We start from the raw sequence: 27,496 nt of genomic DNA, 5'->3' as shown, positions 1-27,496 counted from the left end.
TGCGATTGTCTTTTTGTTATTGCTCTTTAAAACACAATCCTTTAAGTGGTGAACCAGAGGGATAATATGTTTGACAAATATGGGTGTAATTACGACACACATTTGATTAAAACATAAATTATGTTTTGTTTTTTTTGTTTTTTATCCTATCTGTGTTTCTGATAGCACATTTTTTTCCCGCCAAAGCCAATAGAAGTGATGAACAAACAGCCGTTCTGATCCGAGGATGCAGCTCAAACCAGACAAGCCTCAGAAAGGATGAAATAGAACGACTGCTTCACTGCACCCTGATCGCATCCCCCCCCTCCCCCACGAGCCCGGAGATTAGGCTTTACGCTTCACACGACACGGCCTCCGCAAACTTTCACAAGGTCTGCTCTTTTCCAACTTTTACGAACTGGACGCACGCTCTTAAAGGGGCAGCCAAGTCGCCATTGAGGCGACGTTGTCAGCCGCGACATCGGCCGTAGGGCGCGGAGTGTGGAGAAAGAGGCAGAAGTCGTCATCCGGGCTGGGCCGAATGAGTGCCATTGGTTTTGTTGTTTTAAATCATTTTCCAGGCTTATAAATAAATTTGCTCTCAAAAACAACATACCGTTGTGAAAGAATGCTGCATCAGCTAATATTAAACCTTGACACTGATTGTTGAGTTTGTTCCTGTTTCAGTGTCGGTGTTCCTACACAGATATGCATGTGATAGTGTTTACGCCAGTGGTGTCCAATCCTGGTCCTGGGGGGGCCACTATCCTGCATGTTTGAGATGTTTCTCTGCTGCCACACACCTGATTTGAATGACTGAGTGATTAGTAGGCTTCTGCAGAACTTGAAGACCTGCTGAGGAGCAGGGAAACAACTAAAACGTGCAGGACAGCGGCCCTCGAGGACCAGGAATGGACGCCACTGGTTTACGCTGATGCTGCTGAGGCCGGGAATGCATCAGTCCGCTGGGAGTTGATCAAGCCTTTGGACTGACTATGGACGGGCTGATCAGGTGGACTGAGACGTTTCCAGTCTCAGCACCGTAGGCATGTAACGGCCTATCTATGCTCAGCAACGGCAGTGTTGGAGAAACTCCAAACTCCGTGCTCTGTGACTGATGTTACGGCCAATAAGGTTCTAACTACTGATGACTGTTTGTCAGGACATCACTTCAGAAAATGACCAGACTATCCCTTTAAATCACACCTCAGCTACAGTACTCTAACACTTTATACTGAACTGACTCACCACACAGAGGCCAGTTACTGAAGTGGTTTGTGTTTAGGTTTTAAAATATGAAGCTTTAAGAGAATTTTATAAACTAATAGGAACATCATTTTAAATGGCGTTTGCACCGGGACACTTTGTATCATAGAAACTGAGCTCAAAGTGTGAAATATTGCTGGTTAACCTGCATTACAATCAATTAAATTGCCACCAAATTTGTTTTTTGAGGATCCCAGGAATTTTCAGCAGACAGTGACTGCAGTCAAAGTGTTGATAAGACTGCCCTCTGGTGGTAGAATGAAGAAATTGCATCAAACTGAAAATACACACTAAAGACAACTTCCTCGTCTTTGTGGCTTTGTGGTTATATGAATTTTGTTTTGTTCCCTGTGTGTTTCAGTGGGTTTACGTTATCAGTCGGGTCCTTATTTGTGCCTGCATTCCCCCCTGTTCGTTCCCTTGTGTCCATTTTCATTTCTGCTCTGTTTTCACACTTGGCTCTGGTTTCTCTTCATCTCCTCTGCAGCTGTGTTCGATATTTCTCGGTGTATAGTACAATTATGGTCTCTGGTTTTCAGTTCCCGTTTGTGGGTTCCCCGTCATTTGTTTTGTTTAAGCTTCTTACCTGCTGTGTTGTTTTTATCTTACATTTTAATGTTACCTTGACCTTTTGACCTGCCTCTTATTATTGTTGTGTGTCTAAACGTGGTTCTCAAGGTTCCGGTGCACTTTTGAAAACTGTGGAGTTTAGTTTTATTATGTGGATAAGTTTGGGGAAAAAAAGAAAACAAAGTATGGAGAAACATTAGTGTTTCCACTAATCGCATTTTCTGAAAGATTAAAGTCAAAATTGTAAAAAAATAAAAAAATAAAACAAGTTGCATGCAGACAAGACTGGGACGTTTTGTGGGATATATGGCTGTACGACTATAGATCATTAACCACAAATACAGCATCCAACATGTCTGTCACAAGGTCACCCAGCTCTAAAACATGCAAAGATTTTCATCAGCGCCACCATATAAACATTCCCAATATGTTGGCAGATGCTTCAATGTCAGAAAAGGCTTGAATCCTTGCTGAATTTCTGAAGATTTGAACCTTGAAAAGTACAGATTTTTATTGTGGTAATACTGCAGGTGTTACTTTTAAACCCATGTCCATTTTTTTATGTGTGTGTTTCATTTCACTAAGCATGTCCACAGTAAGTGCAGACATTTACTCTGTTAGTGGCTCTGCACACAAAAACCAAAACCTGATATAAAGTAAAACATACAGTTAGAGTTAAAGAAAAACACTCATTACGTCTTTATCCTGTGAAGAAACTTTATTCAATAAGTTAGCCTCCAGAACAGAGTGCAACGATGCGGCACGGTGAACATATTTGCCTCGGAGCTCATTTTGACATTAATTTCTTGTTTTATTACTTGATTCATTGATGAAAATATCACTTCTGAAATCCAGCCGTCTGATCCCTGACGTCACAGCTCTCTAAACGTACAAAACATTATATTCAAAGGTCTAAAATAAATTAACAAAGTGATAAGTTATTCGCAGCCTGCGAAGGAAGTCAAATGAATTTTTTTGTCTTGACTTGAAATATTTCCAAAGTGTCCAGCACTGGCAACAATTCAAACGTCCGATTCCAAAACCTCTACATGTCTATAAATTACAGCCGACTGCGATCATACGGGGGGGGGGTGTCGGCCTCATCAGCAGTTGAGGATGGAGTTGGCCCTCATGATGCGAATGACCTTCCTTGAGGTGTAGCTGTACTCGTACTGCAGATGGTCGTGGAAGAAATACAAGTATCCTGGAAGAGAACGGAGGCGGGGATGAACGTTAGAGCAAACGTGGCCGAAATAAATCCTACTCCTGAAATGTGTTGAATTTAGCCGCAGCAAAAACCTAAAAACAAGCTCACAAAGGCCTTCTCTGCTGTGTTTGTTTTGTCTACTTTGGGCTCACAAAAACACATTTTTTTGTGGAATTTGGTCCTCCACGAGGCAGAGGTTTGTCTGTAAATATCAGAAACACTAGGATTCTTGTTTAGGTGAAACTCCGCCCTGAATAAAGCGGTGAATGCCTCATCAGGTAGTTGTAAACAGACCCTGATTCGACGAGACCTTGAACTGTACTGAACCGTTTTTTCGAATTACCGTAGTGGTAAACAGCGGCGTCGACTTCGTCGTCCATCCCTGGAAAGTCTTCCTCGATCGATCGCGGGCAGCCGCTGTCCATGGCGCCGGCTGCCTCGTCGTAGCTGCTCGTTACCGGCAAGACAAAAACTCCAAAGATCAAATCCGAGGCACTGAACGAGCCGCGAGGAATTTACGTTCCGCCGGTTTGAAAGGAAGACTCCAGCATACCTCCAGTACTCCTCGTCGGTGAAGAGCAGGGTTTTGCCCGTGTCTTTGATGTGCACGGCCGCATCTACCTTCCTCACAGTCTTAGGAAGGCCGAGCTTGTGGATGTACTTCGGGTAACCATCCACGAGGTTGTATCCGTTCAGCGCCCACATTCGGATCCCTTTGCAAACACACAGCAGACGCCCAGGGTGTATTTGAGATGCAGCGCTTGAGAAGAAGGCAAAACAAAAGTGCTTCAAGTGTTTAAAACCCACCGCTAAAGATGATGACTAAATCCTTCTCCGGGTTTTCGTAGGCTGCGTCCACCTTCTTCGAGATGGAGGGCCACGTGGACTTGATCAGGGTTTGCTCAGGCTCGGGCATCTGAGGGTGGAGGCGCCAGTAGAACCTGCAGGAGGAGCAGAACGGTAATAATCGGGAGTGACCATAAAAGCGACAGTGACCGATGACTGCGAGTTATTCAAGCGGATTTTGGGCAATGATGATCAGAGAGAGCTTCTTTTTTGTTCAGAGACGCTAAAGTTCCGAGTTTAAAACAAGTCGTCTCCTCTTTAAAGATGAAAGATTCATATTCACACAGCACTGCTACAACTTAAGGAAGGTAGATTTTTACTGTACTCGTCTTTGAAGATGATGGTTTCCCCTCTCAGCTCTGTGACGGCATCAAAGCTCAACGTGGGGTCGCATTTGCTGGGCGCGTCAGGCTTCGGCTTCACCTTCCTCTGGTTTGGGTTGGGACCTGCAAGCGACTCCTGCCGTTAAACCAACCGAAACTCATCCAGCCAAACGCTGCAAGTTGTGTAATCTGTAATCTACATCAGGTCCAAATACAGATCAGGCGTCCGCTCACCGTACAGAGCTTGAATGCCTTTGATGTCGTCTAAAGACAGCGGGTAGCCGGTGGCATAGGAGTAAACGGGGTACATCAGGGCGCCGGGGTCGGACGAGTGGGACATGCCGAGGGCGTGGCCCAGCTCGTGGGCGGCCACTATGAACAGGTTGTAAGCTGCGAGAGAAAAATGGCGTCCGATTAGATGAACAGGAGTTCAGCTGCTTGTCGAGCGTTCGACAATGAGGCCTACTTGACGCGTCTCTGGTCCAGTGTTCGTCCTCGTCGAAGTGAGTGTCTCCTCCGATGCCCTGGCCCGGAGGGTAGGCGTGCGCCAGCAGCCCGTCGGGCCCGTCAAAGGGGTTGTGGTCCCCGTGTTCTTCAGGATCAAAGGCGGGCAAAGTACTCAGTTACCAAACAGACACCGTGCTGAACACTGCGCATTTTATCGGAAAATACTGGCTCTCCTGCCCCATCCTCATACCTCTCGTTCCAAAGCTGATCATTATGTCAGCGTCGCCCTCGTACAGCTTTTTAAACTTCAGAGGGGTGACGTCGGCCCAGACGTTCAGCGCTGTGCGGATGGCTCTGTCCACATCGGACTTCTTCAGATCCGGCGTGTAGTTCAATATCCTGACATAAAAAAACAAAACAAAGATATGATGATGTGAGTAATTTACACCCAAACAGATGTCTACGGGAAACACGTCCGACATTGGTTTTGTCCGCATTTATCAGCCCGATGCTCACCTGAATGTGACGTCGTTGGTTTGCCACTTGAGGTCTCGAGGAAAGTGGTTGTACTCTGCGACGTCTGGCACGCCGCATCTGGCCTCCTTCATCAGAGCCAGAGTGTTGTCGTCAAGATTCCCAGTCACCTTCAGAGGCGGAGACAGGATTAAAAGGGTTTTGGTGTCACAGCACAGAGGGAAAACAGGGCTTCGAGACATCTGGGCTGTTTTTTTTTTTGCTTTTTTATGCATGATTAACAAAAATGAGCTATAAAGGAAAAAAAAACAATATCTGCTCACCTCAAGGTTGAAGAATCTCTGCATTTCCTTCAGTTTGTTCTGGAAGTCACCTGAGGACGTTTGTCCCCCTTGGAGACCATTTGGCAGATGGTAGAAGCGGCGGAGGTACTTCTGTTTGAAAGAGAACAAAGAACGATTACGTTACGACTTCCACTGCGCACCCGAAAACTGAACAGTCTAAAGAATAAAACAGTTTGAAGACGAAGGAGCTCACCTCTGCTAAAAGCCACCGCTCCTCAGACGGCAGAGGCAGAGCGAGGGTCTGGGGCACCAGCACCAGCAGCAGCAGGGAAGCTATCATTGTCGTTGACTCTTTGTGGTACAAACCAGTCACCGAGAGTATTTAAAGGGTCCGGGGCTGCTTTTTTTTATTTTTTTAAGGGCGCCCGGTGATTCATGTCAAAAAAGTACCTAGCCACTTCCTTTTTCATAATTTGGGAATGTGCTCGCATCTGTAAATAAACACTGACTGGGCTTTCAGCAAACTGCTTGAAGACCGGCTGAAATGTTTAGATAAATCACGGCCCCCGTCCTCGCAGCTTGTGTCCATGTCACAGTTGGACAGCAGATGTCTTCAGAGGAAATTGACTCCCTCGTGTTACCCTTCCTTATTTTGCCAATTTAAGCAGAACAATCGTCAATGAAAGAAAAACGCAATTTGAGCCTCGTTTTGTTAAGATCGTCAGTTGTGTTCTGCTGTTCACCTTTATACCAGAAAATCAGGACATTTTGCTTTTATGCTTCTGGTCTTGTGACAGTCTTGAGTCTTGTGTGTCTCTTATTTTAGCAGAAGATCTCGTGAGACACATGACTAACAAACACACAGCAGAAAAAAGAGACTTTTAACTTTTAAGCAACAGATTTAAAACGTTGGGCTTTAATACTAAAGTTTTGGACAGGGTAAACGCCATCAAGCCCATAAAAAAAAAAAAAAAAGACTGAGTTGGTGGCTTGCTGATTTGCATCCTGTGGATTGCATTAGATTTACTTGGAAACAATTCATAACTCACTTCCTGATGCTGGTGTTTCACATGTTTTCATTTACAGTGTTTTGCCTTTCAAACCCACCACTGTTACACTAAACGTAAGTAATGAATCAGTCAGCAAAACGTCCTGTATGTTTGCACGCACTTCTGAGAACCGCAGGGTGTTCGGTCACAACAAAGAAACCAAACGTAAAACAATAATCATATTATATATTGTGCACATAAGATTTGTAACCCCAAACATAATGTTTAAGAGTCATAAACTACTTAGTTTTATTTATTTTATTGAAACAAGTGATAAAAAAATGGTAGCACAGGAGGGGTGAACGCAGCAATAACCTCCCTGAGAGACAGTCTCAGGTCTGAATGCAGCCCCCTGAACCCCCCGATTCACCACACGAACTCAGAAAACTCACTTTAATAACATTAAACACAATATCAACATGCTTTTAAGTAGTGGTCAAAGCCACTAGTGCATTCATTTGGCAGCTATAAAAGGGACAAAAGAAAAGAAGTAATTAAACAATCCAATTTTATCTTAAATGAAACAACAACAAAAAACAAGAAGGCAAAGAGAACTGTTTTATTAATAATGCTAAAAGGTTTAAGGTCCAACTTAAGTTATTATCTAAGGTCAGTTAGTGGACGAAACTACGGCCCGTCTACGCTACTTTGGATATTATTTTCTGTTTTTAAAAAAAATCTACGTCTCACTTTCTAACAAAACAGCTAAAATACCCATGTTGTGCCACTAGGTGGCGACAATGCCCAGATTATTTCTGCGAGGAAGAAAAAAATGAACATTTCTCCAACCAAAGTTCATAAAAATGCTTTAACAAGAACATAAGAGTGTCTGAATACAATACAAGGTGACGAATTAGCCCAAATTGTGAAGACGAGGTCAATAAATAAGTAATTTTAAAAAAGTGAACAAAGTCTTCAGAGTAAAAACTAAAAATCGATCAGTAATCATTTGAAAAAGTGTTGTTTTCTGTTTCACCTGAACGATCAAATAAACAAAATCTGATTCACCGTTTTGAGAATCCACTGAACAATCATGGCTACATTTTTTTTTTTCAAGATGTTTTGGAATTAGAAGACTGCAAATATTTTTTGCCTTGTTGTTTTTACACAAACCTTAGATTGCGACCGGGAAAGTAATAACTTGGGATTTTAAAACAAACCAATGACGCTCTTCCTAAATAAACCACAAGGTTATATTTACTGTGTACATGACAAATAAAACACCTGAAATAGTAAAAAAAAACAAAAAAAATCCTTGTATGTTTCCTACTTGTACCCTGATGTGTGTATAACACACCGCAACATCCGGCGGAGGTAAATATTTTTGGAATGCCCTCGGTGTTCAGGCGGTCTTTGATTCGGTGCTTCTGATTCATGCAGGAGGAAGTCTGACATCAGGGGATTTTGGCTGTTATTTTAAAACGCTGTCCTCAAACAAACACAGTCAAACACGCAGTCATGTCTAGCCATCAAAGTGAGGACCGAGTGAATCCCGAGATTACTTGCAAAAAAACTGCAAACATTTCTCAGAACTCAAGAATTATAGACACAACTTCCAGTCAGTAGTAAACCTCCCAGATCACCTGTTACTTTTCAGATGAGATACATAGATCATATCTTTCCTGTAGAAAAGGCCTCCGATAGAAAATATTAGCATCTATAGCTGCTTGTTAACTCTGTTGCTGCAGGCCATGAAGAAACATGGTGGCGTATCAGTGCCTCCTGTTTTTGTGAACTATGATCAAATTGGCGTCTCAGTTCATTTACGTTGATTCTTCCTGGTCCGGCTCACCGCGGTGTCCCTGATCACCTGAACACCTGGAGGTGGACATCTCGTCTGGCAGAAGCACATTTGAAGCACCTCCATTGGTTTTAGGTTTCACACGAGCCCCAGAGACTAGTAGAGGGTTCCCAATCTTTTCCTCCTCCGCCTCTCATGAGCAATCTCTTATCACAAATTCAGGAATGAGATTAGATCCTGTACCCTTAAATTTGACCATCAGATTAAAGTGGTGGTTAAATCCTGCTGAGGAAGTTGTCAAAAATAAAGCCTATCCTGTCCAAAAGCAACCAGGAGACAGTAATTCTTTTTTTTCTTAACCTGTCTGGGTTACCGTAATGAGTACAACAGGTTCTAGGAAACATGATCCCATCTCTCCAGTTTTGGCTTCCTGTTCATTTTGAAATCCATTTTGAAATCCCTTTGTTTGTTTTTAATCAGGCTCCATCTTGTTTGCCCAAACTGCTGCACCCTTATGTCCCATCTCACCCCTGTGGATCGGTGGACCAGATGCTTTTAGTTGTTCCTCAGATGAGAGGCAGAGCCGGGGGGGAGATAAAACATGGAAATGCTCTGCCTTTGCTCTTTTGCTTGCTGTTTTAAATTAAAAATTTTAATTAAAAACACATTTTACTCCTCATTTTTATTTTATTTGTTGTTGTACCTGTTTTTTTTTTTGTTTTTTTTGTATTATAATCATTTTTGCAAACCTTGTGTGTCTGAGTACCTTTTATTCTCCGGCCCGAGTTTGTCTGCTCTGTTCCGTTTTTGTTGGTCAGCCTTGTTGTTTTTAAGGTGCTTTTTGAGATTAAGTGGCACAGAACGGCAAGAAACTAAGCTAAAAACATGAAGACAACAGGCTGAGCAATTTTAAATGGAAGAAATGCTGAAACCACTGAGGTGTTTGATCGGACTTCAGCATAAAAAAAGCTGGGCAAAATCGACTCCATTAACTTCCACTGTCCAAAACTGAGGTCGAAGTGTCCATGTTAAGAGCGCTGGTGTGTTGTTTATTTGGAGCCAGGGTCTGGCAACCTTCCAGCTCATTAACAAGCTACCACATTGTCAACCACAGTGTAACATGACACGTTTTTAAGCCTCCAATTAACTGATGCTAATTGAAGCTAAACATCTTGAAAAGAGACGCATATTTGAACAAACTGCAGCACGACAAGAGCTGCAAGAATCAACAAAAATATCTTCTTCTTCTTTTTCTTTCAGCTGTTCCCTTTTCAGGGGTCGCCACAGTGAGTCATCCTCCACTGTCTAAGTCCGTCTTCTGTGTCCTCTGTCCTCACTCCAGCTACCTCCATGTCCTCTCTAACTGCATCCATATATCTCCTCTTTGTCTTTTTCCTGGCAGCTGCATCTCTAACATCCTTCTACCAATATACCTACTGTCCCTCCTCTGCACATGTCCAAACTATCTCAGTCTGTCTTCTCTAACTTTATCTCCCAGTCCTTCAACCTGTGCTGGACCTCTGATGACCTCATTCCTAATCCTGTCCATCCTCGTCCCTCCCAAGGAGAACCTCAACATCTTCAGCTCTGCCACTTCCTGTTCTGTCTCCTGTCTTTTTGTCCGTCCCACTGTCTCCAAACCAAACAACATGGCTGCTCTCACCACTTTCTTGTAAACCTTTCCTTTGACCTTTGCTGCCACCCTTTTGTCACAAATCACTCCTGAAACTTTTCTTCATCCTGCCTGGACTCTCTTCTTCACCTCTTTACCACATGCTCCGTTTTCCTGGACAGTCGACCCAAAGTATTTGAAGTCCTGCACCTTTGTGACCTCTGACCTCCTTGTAGCCTAACTGCTCCACCTGCCCCCTTCCCTGTCGCACAGTGTATTTTTTACGTTTTAGTCAGGAAAACATCCTATTTGTTTAAATGAAGGGACAGGACTAGATTTACCACTGTCTGCCACTAGAGGGAGCGCTCGTCCTTTGTGGCTTCAGCTTTCAGGTTCTGATCCTGTCTACTTTCTTCTTGTTGATGGGTCGGACTCACTCAGCATCATGAAAGGTCAACACAGGAGGGCAGCAGTGACTCTGAAAAAACTTTGGATATTTGTCGTCTAGTCTGGCAGTAAATATCTCCTCAGTCCCTCCATTTTACCTCTTGATTTAATCAAGAAATGAATGTGAGTTTTACTGCAGAATATTTTTGATTAATAAAAATAATGAGCTTATTTTAAGCGATATCTGAATCCTCCAGAGCAATGAACAAACCTGTAGTTTTCATTCAATTCAGCCTTCACTGCAGGGAGAAAAAGCTTCATGCTGCAGTACTAGAAATCCCCACTAAGGGGAGCTAGAAGCAGGTTTTTAAGTGTACATACCGACTGGAAAACATGCAATGACTTGTTACTGTTTAGTTCATTTTGATTTTGTAACCTAATTATTTCACATTGTTGTGTTGAGTGTTTTGCTGTTATAAGTCAGGTGGTTTTATCTCTTATTGATATTGACTGGCTGACTTGTGGAAGTCTACAAACACTTGTTCTTTGACCTGTGAATAAATACATCTCTTCGAATGTAAAGTTTCCATCATTAACAGTATCTCCAACTCCTAGTTTATTTTTTATTTGTTTGTAATTGTTCATGAATGGCCTTTTGTCTCAGATAGCATAAAGAAACACAATGGGTTTGATTTCTTTTTCAACCTATTTCAGTTAGATAGGCCAAAAATTGTTTGCTACTTTGTGGATGAGAAACGAAAACCAGCTTTAAATCACGACAGAGCCTCAAGCTTGTTTTGCAGCCCTTTACCACCAAGTTTCAGGCTGGTTCTTCTGTGACTCTTGGCATATCTCTTTATTGTAGCCCTCTTCCTCTGATACAGTTTCAGATGAGGAGGATGATCAACTAATTAATGATGAGTCTTTCAGGTTTCACTGACTTTTTCCCCCCTTTTAACTTAAAAACATGATTTTTCTGTAAACACTGGTAGGCCTTTCGCAGCTTCTTTTGTTGAGTTTTTCTTCTCTCTGTTTTTGTATGAACACACTACAGTTCATGCAAGGGTTTTGCAAGTTTAAGCACATAGCTCCTAAGGCACAGGTGGGCAACCTTTTTTTACTATTATCATTTTTTGCCCCTTTGACTTAGTTAATGAAAATGAAAGGCCATAAATCAAAGTGATAAATGGGCTCACTACGCTACCTGTGTTTATCACATACAACACCACATCATCTGCAAAAATACGCAATTAAAGGATTGATTTGTTAAAGCTAGCATTTCTCTCTCTCTAAATATATGTATTCTTTCAGGGCTGTTTTTGTTTACCATAAGATGATCAAAGTTACCATGCCAGGTAAAAATACAAAATTTCTAACAGCACAGTAAACATGTTACCTGTGAAGCAACACCTGTGACGGATTAATTATCGCCCGCTGCCGAAAGGCGAAGGCGGAGCGAGAATGTTTTTGCCCGTTTCTGTGTGTGTGAGTCCATTTGTTTGTACCTTTGGCGAAATACCTCATGAACCACATGGCAGAGTTTAATGAAAATTTCAGAAAAGCAACCACTTGGTGCACATCTACAGCTTATTGTGTTTTGGAGTCAGCCCAATTCAAGATGGCCGCCACAGCTAAGTGGCCTTAGAAAATACACAAATGGCTACAACTCAGCCAGTTTTACAGATATTTGGCTGACGTTGGGTGTGGTAGTAGCTGAGCACCGTCTCCAGCACGTCCTTTGAGCGCAACGCAGAGCAGAGCAGTATAAATGAACAGAAATGATCAGATTAAAACGACCACACAGTCTTTTCTGAACTTTTTATTGCTGACATTTAGTCGTGCTCTTGCTGTGGCTTCTATTGGCCACAAGGTGTCGCTGTTTTTAGTCAGACTGAAGCCTCAGAGTGTCATGAGACTTCGCCCGCCTGTCACTAACATGTAGCCAAATTAAAAGGTGGCGGGCGATGTGCATATCTTCAAGGAATAGTAGGCCTTTAATCTAGTCATTAACTCTTTGTCAGGTTTGTGAGGTTTTTGTTTGTTTGTTCATTACCTCTGTCTGTCTGTGTACAAGATTACTCAGAACGTTATGAACAGATTTTCATGAAATTTTCGGGAAACATCAAATATAGTACAAGAAACAAATGATTACATTTTGGTGCTGATCCAGATCATGATTGAGTTATTTTTTATTCACACTGTGGCCTTGGTGGAGGTTTGCGCTCTCTGACTGCCACATGCTGTGTATTGTTAGTCCTGATTTTCATTGTATTCTAAATGAATTTAGTTTCCCAGTCATCCACCACCGTTTCCATCAGTCTTCCTTGTTTTTTCAGCTCCACTCACCTGTCACCTGTTATCTCCTCACTCAGTAATCACCCTCCCTATTTAAACAGTCCTCAGCTTCTCTGCGTACTCTTCACATGTTAATGCTTGTGTCTCAGTCACTGCTCCTCATTTATTGCTCTGGTTCTTGTTTTGCTCCTGTTTTTGCATTATTGCTATTGCTGCTCTCTGCTTTTTATCAGAAGTTTCAGTTTAAAAAAAAAATCATCTCTTTTCTTGTGACCGGCTCAGTCCCAACCACACCCCTTCAAAGAAAACTGGCTTTTATTTGAGTACCGCTTGTGAAGAGCCGACTCTTTGAGAACAGACTCAGAGCTGTTGGACCCATCACGTTTTTGTTGTTGTTGCTTTTACATTTTTTGGTCTGTCAAACTGAAATTCACACAACAAAAGGAAACAAATGTCTTCGCAACAAAAAGTGGTTTTGTACAGGGACTGGACTGAGAATAATGGGAGGGAAAAGTCACTTATACGAAGGAAAAACTTTTAAAGGTCCTAAAGAAAACTGAGAAAGATTGGTAATGGTTGTTTTAGAGGTTTACAGAAGCCTGCCTATTTGCTTCACCGTGCGGTCTCCTGCTAAAGTTGACAGCATCACCTTGTCTGTGCTCGGACCACAAAGTTACAGCGACACAACATCACAAAGTCTACCGAGGGAAGCTTTTAATCCTACAGAGCCTGGCGGTGACCGATCAGCTCTAATTGTAGTCTGAATTTATCGCAGCGCCACCTCGCCAGTCCGGGCCTCCTGGTTGGTGGCCATTTTGTTTGGCGAAGGCCGTAAATCCACCGCACTGGGTCTCGCACGCATTTAAAAGCGGGGCGAGATTGGGCTTTTTTACGGCGCTACTCTGCGGAACGCTGTGGGACCGAGCGGTGCCTTTCAGGTCACTGCGTTGCATCAGTCTGAAGGGAGGTTCCTCTGCAGAGGCTCTGCTGAGGAAATATTTGATTGCAAATGAGATCTGGGTGTTCTTTTTTTTTTTTTTTAACGGTGTAAATAGCCACATGTTTTTGCCTGTAGCCTCCTGGGACAGTAAGGAGAATTACAGATGAATTACATGTTGAGTCAAGCTCTGGTTTCAACACCAGTTTTATCACTTGTTTTTGTTCCGTTTCAGTCAGACCTTTCCGCTGAATTTAAACACTAGATCAAGAAGTTGATATTGTGCAGAGAGCACTGGATCTATTTAAATTCCCCATGCCCTCTAATAGGTCTCATGATAAAAATAAATCTTCAAATTACCTTTTTTTTTTGTCTTTTACTGTCCTTAACTCTCCACAAACCCCTCCCTAAATCCATAGCCACCACTGTGTGAGTTGTTTTTTTTTTGTTGTTGAGGATTTGCAAAGTGTTATGAGTCACAAGAACCGTTTAAAAGGGCCTTCCTCATTAACCCAACCTTCCAGCTTCATGTGGCGTCAAAGTGTGCGACATGCGGGTCACGCTGCTCCCTGCCTGTGTCCTGGTCTTGCTGGTGCTGGACCCGGGTCTCACAGCGCCGACACTTACGCCGGAGGAGGAGAGCGCCCGTTCACTGGAGCCACAGTCTGACTTGCAGCTGGCCACAGTAAGTGCATGACTGCATTCACGTCACTGCAAATGCTTGCGAGCTGACTGCATGGGATTCTGCGGAAAATCTGTGCCGAGACGCGTTAAACATATTGCAAGGCCGCACATTTGGCCTGTGTGTGTTGACATTTAACAAGTTATTACATTAGTTTTCTTGCAGAGGTGACTAACCACCAGTTTTGCTGCAGAAATTGTGCAGATTTTATTGAGCATCTTCATTTTCTCCTTCCTCATGCCATTTTAGCTTATATTTACCCTTCTAAGCAAGCTGCTACCTTAGATTTTATTCAGTTTATTACTGTGAATTACATTTGTTTTAATCATTACGAAGACACATTCAACAGATAATTAAATCAATGGATCTAACACAGCTTTAAAGTTGTGCACTTTAATGCTGGGAAAAAAGGATTTCCAAATTCCCATATTTATTTATCTGCTGTATCTGCTAGAACTACCTCCATCAGTTCTACAACTTGCAAACAGATCCGTTGGGACGCATGAGGAGGAGCGGGCTCTCCTTCGCCTCCAAAGTGAAAGACATGCAGACTTTCTTTGGGCTCAACGCAACAGGAGCGTTGGACTCCGACACCCTGGAGGTGATGAGGAGTCCTCGGTGTGGCGTTCCAGACGTGGAGGACTACAGCCACACGCAGGGGACGCGCTGGAACAAGAACGTCTTGACTTACAGGTATGGAGTTTCAAAGAGGTTCACGCTGATGCCGCCGCTCGTATGAAAGACGGCACTTATATCAAAAAGTAAAGCAGTCTGATGGTTCTAAACAAGGTGAGCCACACAACTTCCAGTTTAATCCAGCAGGCGAGAAGACCTGCATCAGAAATAGGCAGAAGCTGGTGCCACAAAATCATTGCAGCCAACAGATTTTCAGCCTCTGGGAGGTTTTGTGGGTTTGTTCAAGCAGCAGCATAACGCTGCATGCTTAAGCTTATGTAACACTTACTGTCTACTTAAATGTAAGCTGTGTTTAAAGAAATCCTTATGAATTACATACAGAGCAAATGTATTTTAGGGAGAATCCAGGAAAAGCAACTATTATGATTGTTTTACCAACTCTTAGCTTGGGGCTGCTTCTGCTCTTGCAAAATACTAGAAATTAGTTGAACGTCATGCAGTCAGAGATGGTTCAGTTGTTTGAGTAGAGTCGGATTTAGGTAGCAGGGAGACACACTCTCCCATCAAGAAGGTCGCAGGATCACTTCTCGACCTGGGGCCTTTCTGGGTGGCGTTTCCACGTGAGGCTACTCTGAGTACTCTGGTTTCCTCCCACAGACCAAAAACATGCATGTTAGGTTAATTGGTAACTCTAAATTGTCCCTAGGAGTGAATGGTTGTTTGTCTTTGTCTCTATGTGTCCCTGTGACGGACTTGCGACCTGTCCAGGGTGTCCCCACGCCTTTCGCACAGTGACTGCTGGAGATAGGCACCAGCTCCCTGCAACCCGGAGAGGAGAAGCTGGAGAAAAAAAATGGATGAATAGATGGTGACACACTGAAAAAGGCAATCGGTCGTTCTACTGGGGGCGGACATGTAAGAGACCCAGGCGATGGGAGAGGAGGATTGTTTTGGACAGGAGGGTGGGACTGTGCCAGAAACCTTGTTACTACTTAACCTCTCGTGGTTAGTCAAGTTTTATTGTCTTCTTAGTGAGGGCCATGGATGATCTGAGGTCTTCATTAAACCATTCAGTTATTGGTAGCATCATACCCAACTCCCATTTTTCCGTTTTTCTCTTACTGCTGTTTATTTGGACTTCTGTTCTGGATGGATTTTCTTAAATCAACGAAGAATTTAGCTGATCATTAAGAAGAAATTTAACAGGAATCACACAATAAAGGAAGCCTTCCGTACAACATAAGAGTCAAACATAGATCTGATGTAAGCTGCACAAGCCCTACAGAAAGATTTCTGACATGACCATGACATTAACTGGCACCATTTCTCATTCTTTTCTCTCTCACAGCGTCGGCAGATACACCAGGGACTTGCCTCGTAGCGCTGTGGACTCTTTAATCCAGTCAGCTTTCAACGTTTGGGCCCGAGCCAGCGGCCTGACGTTTGTCCGGTTACGCACCAACAGTGCTGACATCATGGTGGAGTTTGCAACCAATGGTAGGCTTGTCTTTCGCCAACACCAAACAGGAGATGACAGAAAACCATTTCTCAGCTGATAGTTTGGGCTAAAGCATTACAGCTCTGTGGCATTAGATGTGGGGAGCCACAGTAGTAATTTAAATGTTATCTGCCACGGCGTCATCTTCCACCAGCTGCTGAGCGTCACACACTCACTCAGATGAGCTGAACTGAAGCCTGTAATTTTCTATTAGCATGACAAAAAAAAAGTTTTCTCTGTGGTTCCTGGTTTTAGCGCACGGTGACTTTTATCCATTTGACGGGCCCCGAGGCACTCTGGCTCATGCTTTCGGTCCGGGGCTGGGCGCTGGAGGGGACACGCACTTTGATGATGACGAGCGTTGGACGGCAGGAGAAAAAACAGGTCCTGAACTGACTCGCTTAGGAAGCTCGCTGCAGACCACCACCAAAGGCTTTAAAAACATTACGAATGCGGTGTTTTTCTTTATCTTCATGCTGTTGTAGGTTTCAACCTGTTTGTGGTAGCGGCTCACGAGTTTGGCCACGCTTTAGGCCTCAAGCACTCCAGAAACCCAGCATCGGTGATGTATCCGACCTACAAAATGTCCCGCCCTTCAAACCTGCTGTCCAGAGAGGATGTGGCCAACATCAACGCGCTTTACAGTAAGCCGTTTTTATCTGTGTCTACATGCTGGAAATATAAACCAGTAATTCACTCTTGAACATTTCCCTCCAAATAGACACTGATTTGTCCTTGCCCTGGTGTCTGTCAGGTCCTCTCAGAGCTGGTACAAATTATATTTTGAGGAACTTCCCTTGGCTGTCCAGACCACTGTCCTCCCGACTCTTGCAGGACAGATGTGCACCGGACCTGACGTTCGACGCAGTAACGACCCTCGGCCGTGCTACCTTCTTCTTCAGAGACAGGCATGTCCAGAACTGTTCTTATCATCATTTTATAAACAGATATTCAGCCTGTCTTCCTTGAAAAATGTGATATTAGGCAAAACACACTGCACACACAGATTTAAAACAATCTGTTTGTCATCTTGCAAGATATCTTTGGATAAAACACAATGAGCAGTCTGACATCAAAGAAGGTCCCATCAGCAACTTTATGCCTAAGATTAAAACCAGTATCGATGCCGCCTTCTGGATACCTCGCAGATCAGCAGCTTACCTTATTCATGGTAACGACCCGCTGCCATTCCTACCATTATAAGGTCCCCTTCACAGCAGATGACGACCCTGCTATGCTCTTCTCGACATATATGACCTGTTAGAAGGTGGTACTTTGGAAAACCTCCTTCAGAGTGAAGACGAGCATGACGCTGCCACACTATCAGTAGGGTTCTTTCCCCGACTATCCCCCCCCGCACATAGACTATCTTCTGTCCCCTCACCACAAACTTTGTGCCAGTCCTGGCATGACTCTGCCATGACTCTCTGGCATGACTTTCTGTGACCTTGTCACACTCAAATCCAAAGCTCAGGCATGAGGCTCATATAGCTTGTTTCAAATTCTGGACAACCAGTGCATGTGGGCCCTACGATGTAAACACGCTGCCTCCACCATGATAGATCGCCTCACCGTGGAAGTTTTGTGTATGCTCAAAACCCTCCACGACTTATCACACCCTATTACAAGTAATGGGAAGTCCATTGTGTTCTTAATACACTCCTTGCCATCAATGCCCGGCTGATTTTTAAATTTTTTTTGTTGTAGTTGTAGCAGGGTCATCATCTACTGTGAAGGAGTCCTAACCTGCATCATTCTTTGAACCTTTTAAGCCATGACATTTATAAATCACTTAATAATTTTACATGTTAAGTAATATTAGTTTGAACTGATGCGTTTCTGTTGACAGAGTCTTCCTTCTGGACAGTGAAAGGTTCTGTTATTAAAGGAAAGGCCAGAGCACTTAGTTTTTTCGGATTTCCAGCTTGGGTGCGGGAAGTTGACGCAGCGGTGCACGTCGTCAAAACGGGCCGTACCCTCTTCTTCATGCAAAACATGTACTGGAGGTAAGACGAGAAAGGAACCAATTCGGTTTAAAGACTGTGCTGCGATCGTATTTCCAACTAAGATGCTTTTTCTTTCCATGTTGGGGCGTCAGGTGATTTTTCTTTTAATAGTTTGAGGTTACTTGGGGCCAAGTTTACCTCAGAATTGCACTACTGTTGATAAATATGAAGCTTTTGTCAGTCCTGCACAGTCCAAGGAAATGGAGACATGAAGGACAAATATAAAAAAATCAAAACGAACTCTCTCACAGCGCATGTGTACGGCCACTGATTTGATGACAAACTCACAAAGCAGCGACAAACGCGTGATTGTGCCTCTGACTGTCTTTGTTTTGTGTCATTTTCAGCTACAATGAAAACCGAAAGGTGATGGACTTTGGTTACCCGAAGTACATCAGCGAGGACTTTCCTGGAGTCAACGCCACAATAAACGCAGCTTTTTCTAAAGAAAGTGAGCAAAAAACAAACAAACAAACAAACAAACAAAGAGTCTTGTATGTTTGCAGTACAGGTTCAGTTACTTGTACTTTTGAAAAAACGAAACAGCAAAGTTTACGAAGACATTTCCAGTGCAGTGTTGTGTCTGTGGCTTTAGGGGGTTTTACAATTTGCTTTATTATTAGCAACACAGGAATGCTAATTTGCATGCAAAGTTGGTTATTTTTGCAGCACACGTGCCTGCAGTCTGTGATTTAAACTATAAAAGTTGATATTTAGGTACTCCACATGACATACGTTCTCATTTAACTGGGAGCAAAAGGAGCTATTTGAGTTCAAAAGACAATCAGCAGCGGATGTGATCTGTTGTTGTGTTCAGCTTCTGAAGATTCATTTTGTTTCTTTGCTTTTTCTCTTTTTACTTTAGACTTCATCTACTTCTTTGTGGGACAACAAGTCTACAAGTTTGACTACAGCCTCAAACACGTTGTCGGAGTGGAGACGGCAAATTCCTGGCTTGGCTGCTGAAACCACTTCATGAAATACACCCAGCAAGGAGTTACTTGAAAGTGCCTGTTAATATTTGCTGTGGGCCTCGTTGGTTGTGGTTTATTGAGATAAAAAAATTGCGATGCAAACTTGATGAAATGTGCTGCTTGAATGTATGTTGGTGTAAAATGGCCTCAGCCACTCTGTGGTCGGTGTGATATAAATCTTTTTTTTGTCTGCATGCTGTGCAGACTGATGTGCAGACGAGGCAGAGACTAATTTAGGCTTTCCTCGCAAACAGCTGCAGGTTTGCACTTGACTTACTCAGAAACATTCATTTCCATACTATGAAACACAGTGTTTACAGACAGAAATCCCAGACGGATGTATAGCTGTTTCACTGGAGGTTTTAACCACAAAAACCTCCAGAAAATTACTGCAGGTACCTCTGTAACTACCAGGACCGCACTCTTTCAAGGTCACATGACTGCTGAAGAACTTCATATATACTCCCGTGAAAAAAGCCTGGAGGAAATGAACATTTGAAACATGGAGTTGTTCTGGATGTGGGCGTCCGTCCTGGGCTCACTGATGTTCGTGGAGCCGTCGTGGACTCGACCCATTCGCGAGGATCAGCAGCTGAGGCGTGAGGACGTGCAGCTGGCTGAGGTTTGTGGGTCAACAATCGCTGCTGCAGAGGAAAAATATAATCGTGGATCTCATTACAGAAATTTTACAATGCATGAGTTTTGTCTTTTATTATGACTTCCTCACTGGAAATACTAAACATATTTGTGCTTACATTTATATCTATGCATATCTGAGTTGATAAAAAAGTGTAGCTACAATATAATACGAGTGTTTTCTTTCATTATAAATACTAATTTATCTATATTTTTGTCTGAAAACAGATGTTTTCACTTTATGAATTTGAAGACTGAGTGTCGGTAAAAGTTCTCAGAGAACCTCAGTTTAACAAAAATTAATCAAATATACATGGAGATGCTTAAAATGTAAAATATAAGTAATTTTTTTACTTGTTGGGTGTTTTTTTAGAGTTAATATGTTGTTATTCATTGATGAGCAGGAGCTTTCACAGGAATTTTTTACTTTATCAAATAAAAATGAACACTTTCTTTGTTTAGGTTAAACGGGGTCGTTTAAATAAAAGCTGTTTGAATTTTATTTCAAGGATCAACCTTTTTTTTATTTATTTAAAACTAGAAACTTACTGAAGCAAGGGTGCCGTCGCAGCTTCTGCCTAAAATTGCAACATCTACTTTCTTCTAAAAAGCAAAGAGGTGGAATTTTCTTTTCTAATAATCTGTTTTGATATATAAACCGTACTACAATGTGAAGAGAATGAAACGTCAAAGCTGCTGCCAGTGGCTCATTAGGGTCACCATGGTAACCACACACATATGTCACTCCCTGACAGCACTCTTAAGGAGACAGGCAGACAGAAAAGCAGAGAAGTAAGCCTAAAAACTGTTTCTGTGTGAAAACTTTAAGTCATTTTGAAAAGATCCTGAAACATAAGTGAGTAAAGCTACGTGTGACCTTTTACAGTACATATCTAGTGTTTTATTTGGAAGATAGGACAACCTAAAAAAAATAAATTAAAAAAATCCTTCACTTCCAGTTTTGAAGAGAAAGTTTTGAGCTTAGATATAATGGAAGTCAATGAGAGTTTGAATAAAACATGTAGAACCCAAGAAAATACAAAGAGTTTGCATAAAATTTGTGAAGTTTAAACATCTCAGTCTTTAGTGTGTGACATCACACTGTAAGTTGAACAATCTGTGATAAAAGCTTAAAATAACAACTTAAAACTTAACTTCACACATTGTCTGACTTTCCATGACCTGTTTGAACCTTGAATGATGTTTCTGTATGTCCAAACTTTAAAGCCTCAGAGAGGGCTGGCTTTTCTTACTCGCCACACCAAAATCCCATTAAAGTCTATGGTGAAATTCTTTACATTGTTTATTTATTTTTGTGAATTTTGTCTGCGACGGAACTGTTGCAACCAAAGGTCATAGCTCACTATGCTCAATCCTAATTTTTATATTTTTGGCATGGGTTTCTCTAAAACGGCAGGAGTAACAGGTTGATAACTGTGGAGAAAAACTTAAGTTTTAGATTTAATAAACCTTGGAAAACCCTTCACTTTAAAACAATAAAATCCTACACCTAGAGATGGCAGTGATCAGAAGTGATGATTTATTTTTTTGTGTGTGTTGTGCCACAAATGGCCATGCTTCCTCTTTAAAGATCATTTGTGTTAACAATTTAAATTATTTCATTTCTCCCTTAACCTTTGAAAATAAGGATTAACACCTTTGTATGGGACTATATTGAGACTATATTTATTTATTTACAAAAACATGTATAAAAAATACATAAAGCCCTCACCTTGACAATTGTAGATGCATCATAATATAATTATTTGTACTCCCCTTGCAAAGGTCAATCCAAATGTGGTAATTCAAGAAGTAATAATATGAAAGCATATTGTAATTTTAACCAGTTTCATATGAGGACTTCATATGATAATATTAAGGATAGATAGATAGATAGATAGATAGATAGATAGATAGATAGATAGATAGATATATAGATAGATAGATAGATAGATAGATAGATAGATAGATAGATAGATAGATAGATAGATAGATAGATAGATAGATAGATAGATAGATTTAATATGTATACACACATATATGTACAAGATTTTTTTATTACCCCTCTAACCTTTAAATATAAAGATGACAGTAAATCCACTGTTACCCTCCAGTCACAGACAGTAACCAGTTATGTAAACTACAATAATGAACCATTCAAATAAATTACAGAGGACATTCTGTATCAGTAGATGTATTCTGACATACATGGTGACAATATTTTACTGTTTTCTTTTACACCAGTGGTGTCCAGTCCTGCTCCTGGAGGCCCACTCTCCTGCATGTTTTAGTTGTTTCCCTGCTCTGAGACACCAGATTTAAATGACTGAGTGATTAACAGGCTTTTGCAGAACTTGAAGACCTGCTGAAGAGCAATTTGTGAAATACATCCACACCTATTATTGTTATCAGTACACGATGAGTTTCACCAATTTAAATAAAAATAAAGTTTCATGCAGAATAATTACAGTTATTTACGTCTGCTTGGTGCGTCTATAACTGTTCGTTTACACTTTACCACTGTATATTTAACTGTTTTCATGACTTTCATGAACAGTACATCAGTATGCTGTTTTCAAGTATTGTAACAGTTTACAGACACCTCTCAGACACAGTTCTCAAACATACCTACGTCTCAACAGGCATATCTCAGGAGGTTCTACAGTCTGGACCTGAGAGAGCACAGAGGTGGAGCGAGGAGGATCAGGTCCACATCGGCCATGGAGGAGGGGGTCAGGAAGATGCAGAACTTCTTCGGTCTGAGAGAAACTGGAAGCCTGGACTCTCACACACTGGATGTGATGAGGGAGCCCAGGTGTGGTGTTCCAGATGTGGACAACTTCAGCTTTTACCCCAGTAAGCCCAAATGGAAGAACAACACCATCACATACACGTAAGATCGTATTTTTACATTGTGAAATTGCTGATGTAGAGTTTGCTGCGCCTGACGCCTGGTGTTTTTTTTTTTTTTAAATGCATTTTTACCCCTGGGATGCAGGGTGTCACAATATACTCCAGACATGAGTAGGGAGGAAGTGGAGAGGTCCTTCCGTTTAGCCCTGAAGATGTGGAGTGATGCAGCTCCTCTGAGGTTCATCGAAGTCAACCACGGCAAAGCAGATATTATCCTCTCCTTTGCTCGCAGAGGTAAATCAGAAAAAAGGAGAAAAAAAAGCATGTCTGCTTTCTCATTTATATATACATAAATAAATGAGAAAGCAGACATAAAAAAAAAAAAAAATCCCTTCTCACCCTCCGCGGGTGGTCTTTGTTTCATCCTCTGAGCTCGGGTCCTCTACCAGAGGCCTGGGAGCTTGAGGGTTCTGCGCAGTATCTTGGCTGTGCCTAGAACTGCACATTTCTGGACTGAGATGTCTGATGTTATATATATATATATACATATATATATATATATATATATATATATATATATATATATATATATATATATATATATATATATATATATATAAACTGGAGGCATGCTGCAGTTTTCCTTAACTGGATAAAGACTTGTGCATTATTTTTTTTTGCCACTGCAGCTCATGGAGATTTCTCTCCCTTTGACGGCGCCGGCGGCGTGCTGGCTCACGCCTTCCAGCCGGGAGAGGGGATTGGTGGAGATGTGCACTTTGATGAGGACGAAACCTGGACTTCAGGAGGGCAAGGTTGGTTTTCTAAAAAATGTGATTGTAGTTCTGCAAAAAAAATGCTGTTGGTGGATTCATTTTGAATAAATACATACCTCCAAATCTACTTTCTCGTCACTTCCACATGACCATATTTGCCTATGTGGGTTAGTACTGTACTCCTGGCCACAGTCAACTTAGTCTAATTAGTCCAGTTCTCTGCAGTTCTGAGCATCGTTTGAAGGCTTTCTAATGGGGCTAATACAGATGTTTTCTTGTTGCTAATCTTTCAGGTTACAGCCTGTTTGCTGTTGCAGCTCATGAACTCGGTCACTCACTGGGTTTGACTCATTCAGCAGACCCCTCTGCTGTCATGTACCCCAATTACAGGCGCCGCAGCAGGACACAGTACTTTCTGTCCACGGATGATGTCCGGGGGATCCAACTGCTGTACGGTAAGGAACGCATTTTACGTGTAAGATTGGCATAAAAACCATCCATGCATTTTCTTTACCCGCTTCTCCATTCTGGGTCGTGGGGGCATAAAAACCTGAGGTTTTAAAATTGTTTCACGTAATATCCTCTATATGACCATTTCCCAGGTAAACCTACCAAAAAGGCCGAAGTCAAGCCAAGTGCCCCGAAAAAATGTGACCCCGTGTTTTCTTTCGACGCGGCAGCAGTAATCAAAAATGAGATTGTTTTTTTTAAAACCAGGTACAAAATGAAACACTGTGATAACAACTGAAAAGCATCATGAATATATTTGAACTGAAACAGTTTATTTTTGCCTAGAAACATGTGGATGAGAACAACAAAGTCGACCTACTGGAATCGCCTGAGAGAAGGTCCCATCAGCACATACTTACCCGACATTAATGCTCCCGTCGACGCTGCTTATGACATCCCAGCCACAGGCGTGGCGTACATATTCACAGGTAGAGTGCTGGGTCGTGTCAGCATGATGGGGCTGGATGTTCCAGCAGGAGAACACAGTGTTAAACCCAAATTACAGCTTTCTGCAACTCCAGTGTTCATGCGAGAGGCTCGCTGAGTTCGGCCGTGTTTGTGGTTTGTTCTTGGTGTGTGTGTTTCTGTCTGAAAACTCGTGCCTGTGTTTGCTTCCAGGTCATAAGTACTGGGCGGTTCAAGAGCTAAAGGGAAAAAGTCGTGCTGGCAGCATCTACGAGTACGGTTTCCCCTCCAGAGTCAGGCAGGTGGATGCTGCGGTTCATGTCGCCGAACATGGAAAAACCTTCTTCTTCACGGGACAGTTTTACTACAGGTGACTGATTACACAGACAAACAATGGAAATAAATTCTGGTTTGTTTGTTTTTTAAACTTGTACTTATACATAAAGAAAGAACTTCTCTCAGTACTCCAGATAAGTACCAGGTACGTACCAGATACAAGAATGTACCAGGTAAGTACCCAGTACCTACCAGGTGCTTACAGGGGCTGTATTATGAAGTGACCTATTACCCTGTACTTACAGGGTACTTATCCAGTACATATTAGTACATACTAATATGTAACCAATACCTATTAGATACTGGGTTGGTCTGTATTATGAATTGAGTACAGAGTATGTATCTGGTATGTACTGAGTACTTCCTTGGTACATACTTGCCATGTAAGTACGTACCCTGTATGTACCAGGTAAGTGTGCCCACATATGTATGTATACTGTATGTACCAGATAAGTACGTACCTGATATGTATTATGTATGTACCCAGTCTATCAAGTACTTATTTGGATATGTTCCTGGTACTTACCCAGTACGTACCCGGCTGTAATATGTATTTGCTACCAACACTCCTATCATCTTGAAGGCATGTCTTCACCTGTGTTGTTTTGTCTGAAAGTCCTAATCTAGATTTTAAAGAGTCTCCATATACAAAACTTTTTTTTTTTTTTTTTAATTTAAAAGTCTGGATCTGGATTAAGATTTGTATAAAATAATCAAAATACCCAAAACAAAACTAAATATATGACATCAACTTAAAAAGGAATATTTTTTTTGAAGTGGTGTTCTGTGGAGTTGTTATCAATGATCAATATCTTACCTGCAGCAGAAAACCCTCAGAGCATGATCAATTTGAGATATCAGACAGAAGTTGTGTCTCAAGCAGTAAGTCACAGCAGGTCCAGCTCAAAGTTTTCGGCCGTCCTCCAGCAGCTCCAAACGCCAACATTAGAAAATGCAGAAGTCAGTGTTCAGTACGGTTTGGTCCAACAGGAAAAGGAAACAAATGACAATTTCTAGATCTTTTTCTTACTTATTTCAGTCAGACACTAACCCTCCCAGGAGCAGAGCCAAAAAAAAGCACTCACCCTTGTAAACAAGAGTCTCTAACATGGCAGGTCATGTTCAGCAACGTAGGATTTGTCAACAGGTAGCCTCGCAATAAAATGAAATAAAAAGTCATCCAGCTCGAAGTGTAACACCCACCACTTCTAAACCCATGTGTAACATTTCTTCATGCTGTCTCCACTGTGATGAAGCAACAGAATGATTTATTTGCACAATTCCAACTCAGGTTTGACGAGCAGAACAGACAGATGGACCCTGGCTTCCCCAGATTCATCCAGACGGACTGGCCTGGAGTCCCGGCAAGAGTCGATGCCGCATTTAAGTTGCACGGTAAGAAACAGAGAAAAAGGCAGTTTACAAACTCATGAACTTTGCATGAAGTGAACCCAAGCAGAAGAATACAAATAAAACAAATTGATGTCGAAGGTTTATTTGTTTTTAACTGTGTTTAGGTGGTGGATGGGTGGAGTTTACCATACCAGAAATGCTTTTTATACACTTTTAGCTCCAGTTTTAGAAAACACACAGCTATTCTCTGTGATCATGGGTTAATCTGGAAGCGCATATTTTACTTTTATACATTTCATGTGGACAAAAAGACTCCAAACTCTTGGGAAATACAATGAAGTTTATTTCTAATCACATAATCTTAAAGACGGTTTTTGTTTTGTTTTTCCACAGGCAGCATCTTCCTCCTCAGTGGCACAAATTCCTTCCAGTATGACTTCAGACAGAAGCGGGTGGTGAACATAATTGCAGGAAACGCTTGGCTTGGATGCTGACTCACCGAAAATACATCCTTTATATAAATGTAAAGATAAAATCAGCTGCATGCGTAGCTGTTAAACTAAAATGAAATGATTGAAATGACCTATATACAGCCCCATGTGTGTTTTGGACTTATTTAAACTCATAATAAATATATTTTTTACATTATGGACATTGTTTGCACTTCCAGTTCAGCTTGTTAAAGGGTTTTCGCATTTAAATACCAGTTTTAACTTTTCATCCATGTAGAAACACAGAAAACGACCTAAAACGTTGGAGTAATTATTGCAGTAACTTCACCATGACTGTACACCACAAACAAGAAACAAGACGTGGAGCATGAAGTGCACACACTGGGTGTGAAACAAAAACCCAAGGAGAAGAGGACGCCCTCGACTCGTAGGTCAGATCAGAGGTGATTAGAGACGACGGCGTCATCATTTAACCCTCCTGAAGACAGAGAGAAAGAGAGAGGTAGAGAAGTCCTTGTAGTCTCAAAGGCCACAGGAGGGTTAAAAAGGCTGTGTTTCGGCTGTCGACACAAAAATGCAAGAGTGAATGAATGAAAGATTTTATTTTTTTAATTTTATGAGCTCTAAAACATATCTCTGTGAGGATAGAGCCTTAAGAAAACTTAGAAACTGCATCAGTGAACAGGAAAGTCATTTCTGTAAAACTGAATTTAAATTCATTGTCAACATCATGTAGATTAATAACCTGAACTCAATAAAATATGTTTGTTTATATATCTAATTGTTGCTTATTTGTGGCATCATTTCACCTTTACCCCCTAAGAGGAGATGGAAATTTATTTTCAGAGTAATGCATTAAAAAAAAGTATCTGTTCCTCATTCTCAATATTTTAGCAAAGTGTATTTTTTAATACACAGGATCTGGGAGAGGACATGCTTAGAAATATGCTTTCATGATGCTA

General features: G+C 41.8%; 3 protein-coding genes across 3 annotated transcripts; 2 read left to right on the top strand and 1 right to left on the bottom strand.

Annotated features, from left to right (window-relative positions):
• Positions 1-2,529: 2,529 nt before the first annotated feature.
• On the bottom strand, positions 2,530-5,760 carry mmp13b (matrix metallopeptidase 13b). The gene is made up of 11 exons (XM_017420024.3): positions 5,650-5,760; positions 5,436-5,546; positions 5,155-5,282; positions 4,889-5,037; positions 4,658-4,783; positions 4,426-4,581; positions 4,194-4,314; positions 3,830-3,963; positions 3,576-3,735; positions 3,366-3,469; positions 2,530-3,019 (listed from the first exon to the last, which is right to left on the bottom strand). The coding sequence occupies exons 1-11, from the start codon at positions 5,734-5,736 to the stop codon at positions 2,919-2,921; spliced, it is 1,377 nt and encodes a 458-aa protein (XP_017275513.1). The 5' UTR covers positions 5,737-5,760; the 3' UTR covers positions 2,530-2,918.
• An 8,170-nt stretch (positions 5,761-13,930) lies between these two features.
• mmp20b (matrix metallopeptidase 20b (enamelysin)) lies at positions 13,931-19,320 on the top strand. The gene is made up of 10 exons (XM_017420023.3): positions 13,931-14,102; positions 14,554-14,792; positions 16,084-16,232; positions 16,489-16,617; positions 16,719-16,877; positions 16,988-17,141; positions 17,271-17,404; positions 18,083-18,239; positions 18,587-18,690; positions 19,105-19,320. Exons 1-10 carry the CDS (start codon positions 13,968-13,970, stop codon positions 19,203-19,205), a joined length of 1,461 nt encoding a protein of 486 aa, XP_017275512.1. The 5' UTR covers positions 13,931-13,967; the 3' UTR covers positions 19,206-19,320.
• Positions 19,321-19,476: 156 nt separating this feature from the next.
• mmp20a (matrix metallopeptidase 20a (enamelysin)) lies at positions 19,477-26,730 on the top strand. Its single transcript, XM_017420022.3, has 10 exons — positions 19,477-19,835; positions 22,492-22,742; positions 22,848-22,996; positions 23,392-23,517; positions 23,772-23,933; positions 24,081-24,195; positions 24,274-24,416; positions 24,607-24,763; positions 26,021-26,124; positions 26,476-26,730. Exons 1-10 carry the CDS (start codon positions 19,716-19,718, stop codon positions 26,574-26,576), a joined length of 1,428 nt encoding a protein of 475 aa, XP_017275511.1. The 5' UTR covers positions 19,477-19,715; the 3' UTR covers positions 26,577-26,730.
• The last annotated feature ends 766 nt before the right edge of the window (positions 26,731-27,496 follow it).

This window comes from Kryptolebias marmoratus, linkage group LG2, assembly GCF_001649575.2.
Source record: "Kryptolebias marmoratus isolate JLee-2015 linkage group LG2, ASM164957v2, whole genome shotgun sequence".
NCBI lineage: Eukaryota > Metazoa > Chordata > Actinopteri > Cyprinodontiformes > Rivulidae > Kryptolebias > Kryptolebias marmoratus.
The sequence above is the reverse complement of the archived record's forward strand: the minus strand, read 5'-3'. Positions and strand labels throughout refer to the sequence as shown.

What these genes read in the sequence shown, in the direction of transcription:
- mmp13b (XM_017420024.3), bottom strand. Translation starts at nt 5,736, where the DNA reads ATGATAGCTTCCCTGCTGCTGCTGGTGCTGGTGCCCCAGACCCTCGCT. An exon ending in CTGGACCAGAGACGCGTCAA is followed by an intron (nt 4,582 to 4,657) that starts GTAGGCCTCATT and finishes TTTCTCTCGCAG; the next exon opens with CTTACAACCTGTTCATAGTG. An exon ending in TTTAGTCATCATCTTTAGCG is followed by an intron (nt 3,736 to 3,829) that starts GTGGGTTTTAAA and finishes GTGTTTGCAAAG; the next exon opens with GGATCCGAATGTGGGCGCTG.
- mmp20b (XM_017420023.3), top strand. Translation starts at nt 13,968, where the DNA reads ATGCGGGTCACGCTGCTCCCTGCCTGTGTCCTGGTCTTGCTGGTGCTG. An exon ending in CTGACTTGCAGCTGGCCACA is followed by an intron (nt 14,103 to 14,553) that starts GTAAGTGCATGA and finishes TGTATCTGCTAG; the next exon opens with AACTACCTCCATCAGTTCTA. An exon ending in AGCAGCTTACCTTATTCATG is followed by an intron (nt 17,405 to 18,082) that starts GTAACGACCCGC and finishes TTCTGTTGACAG; the next exon opens with AGTCTTCCTTCTGGACAGTG.
- mmp20a (XM_017420022.3), top strand. Translation starts at nt 19,716, where the DNA reads ATGGAGTTGTTCTGGATGTGGGCGTCCGTCCTGGGCTCACTGATGTTC. An exon ending in CGTGGCGTACATATTCACAG is followed by an intron (nt 24,417 to 24,606) that starts GTAGAGTGCTGG and finishes GTTTGCTTCCAG; the next exon opens with GTCATAAGTACTGGGCGGTT. An exon ending in ACGGGACAGTTTTACTACAG is followed by an intron (nt 24,764 to 26,020) that starts GTGACTGATTAC and finishes ATTCCAACTCAG; the next exon opens with GTTTGACGAGCAGAACAGAC.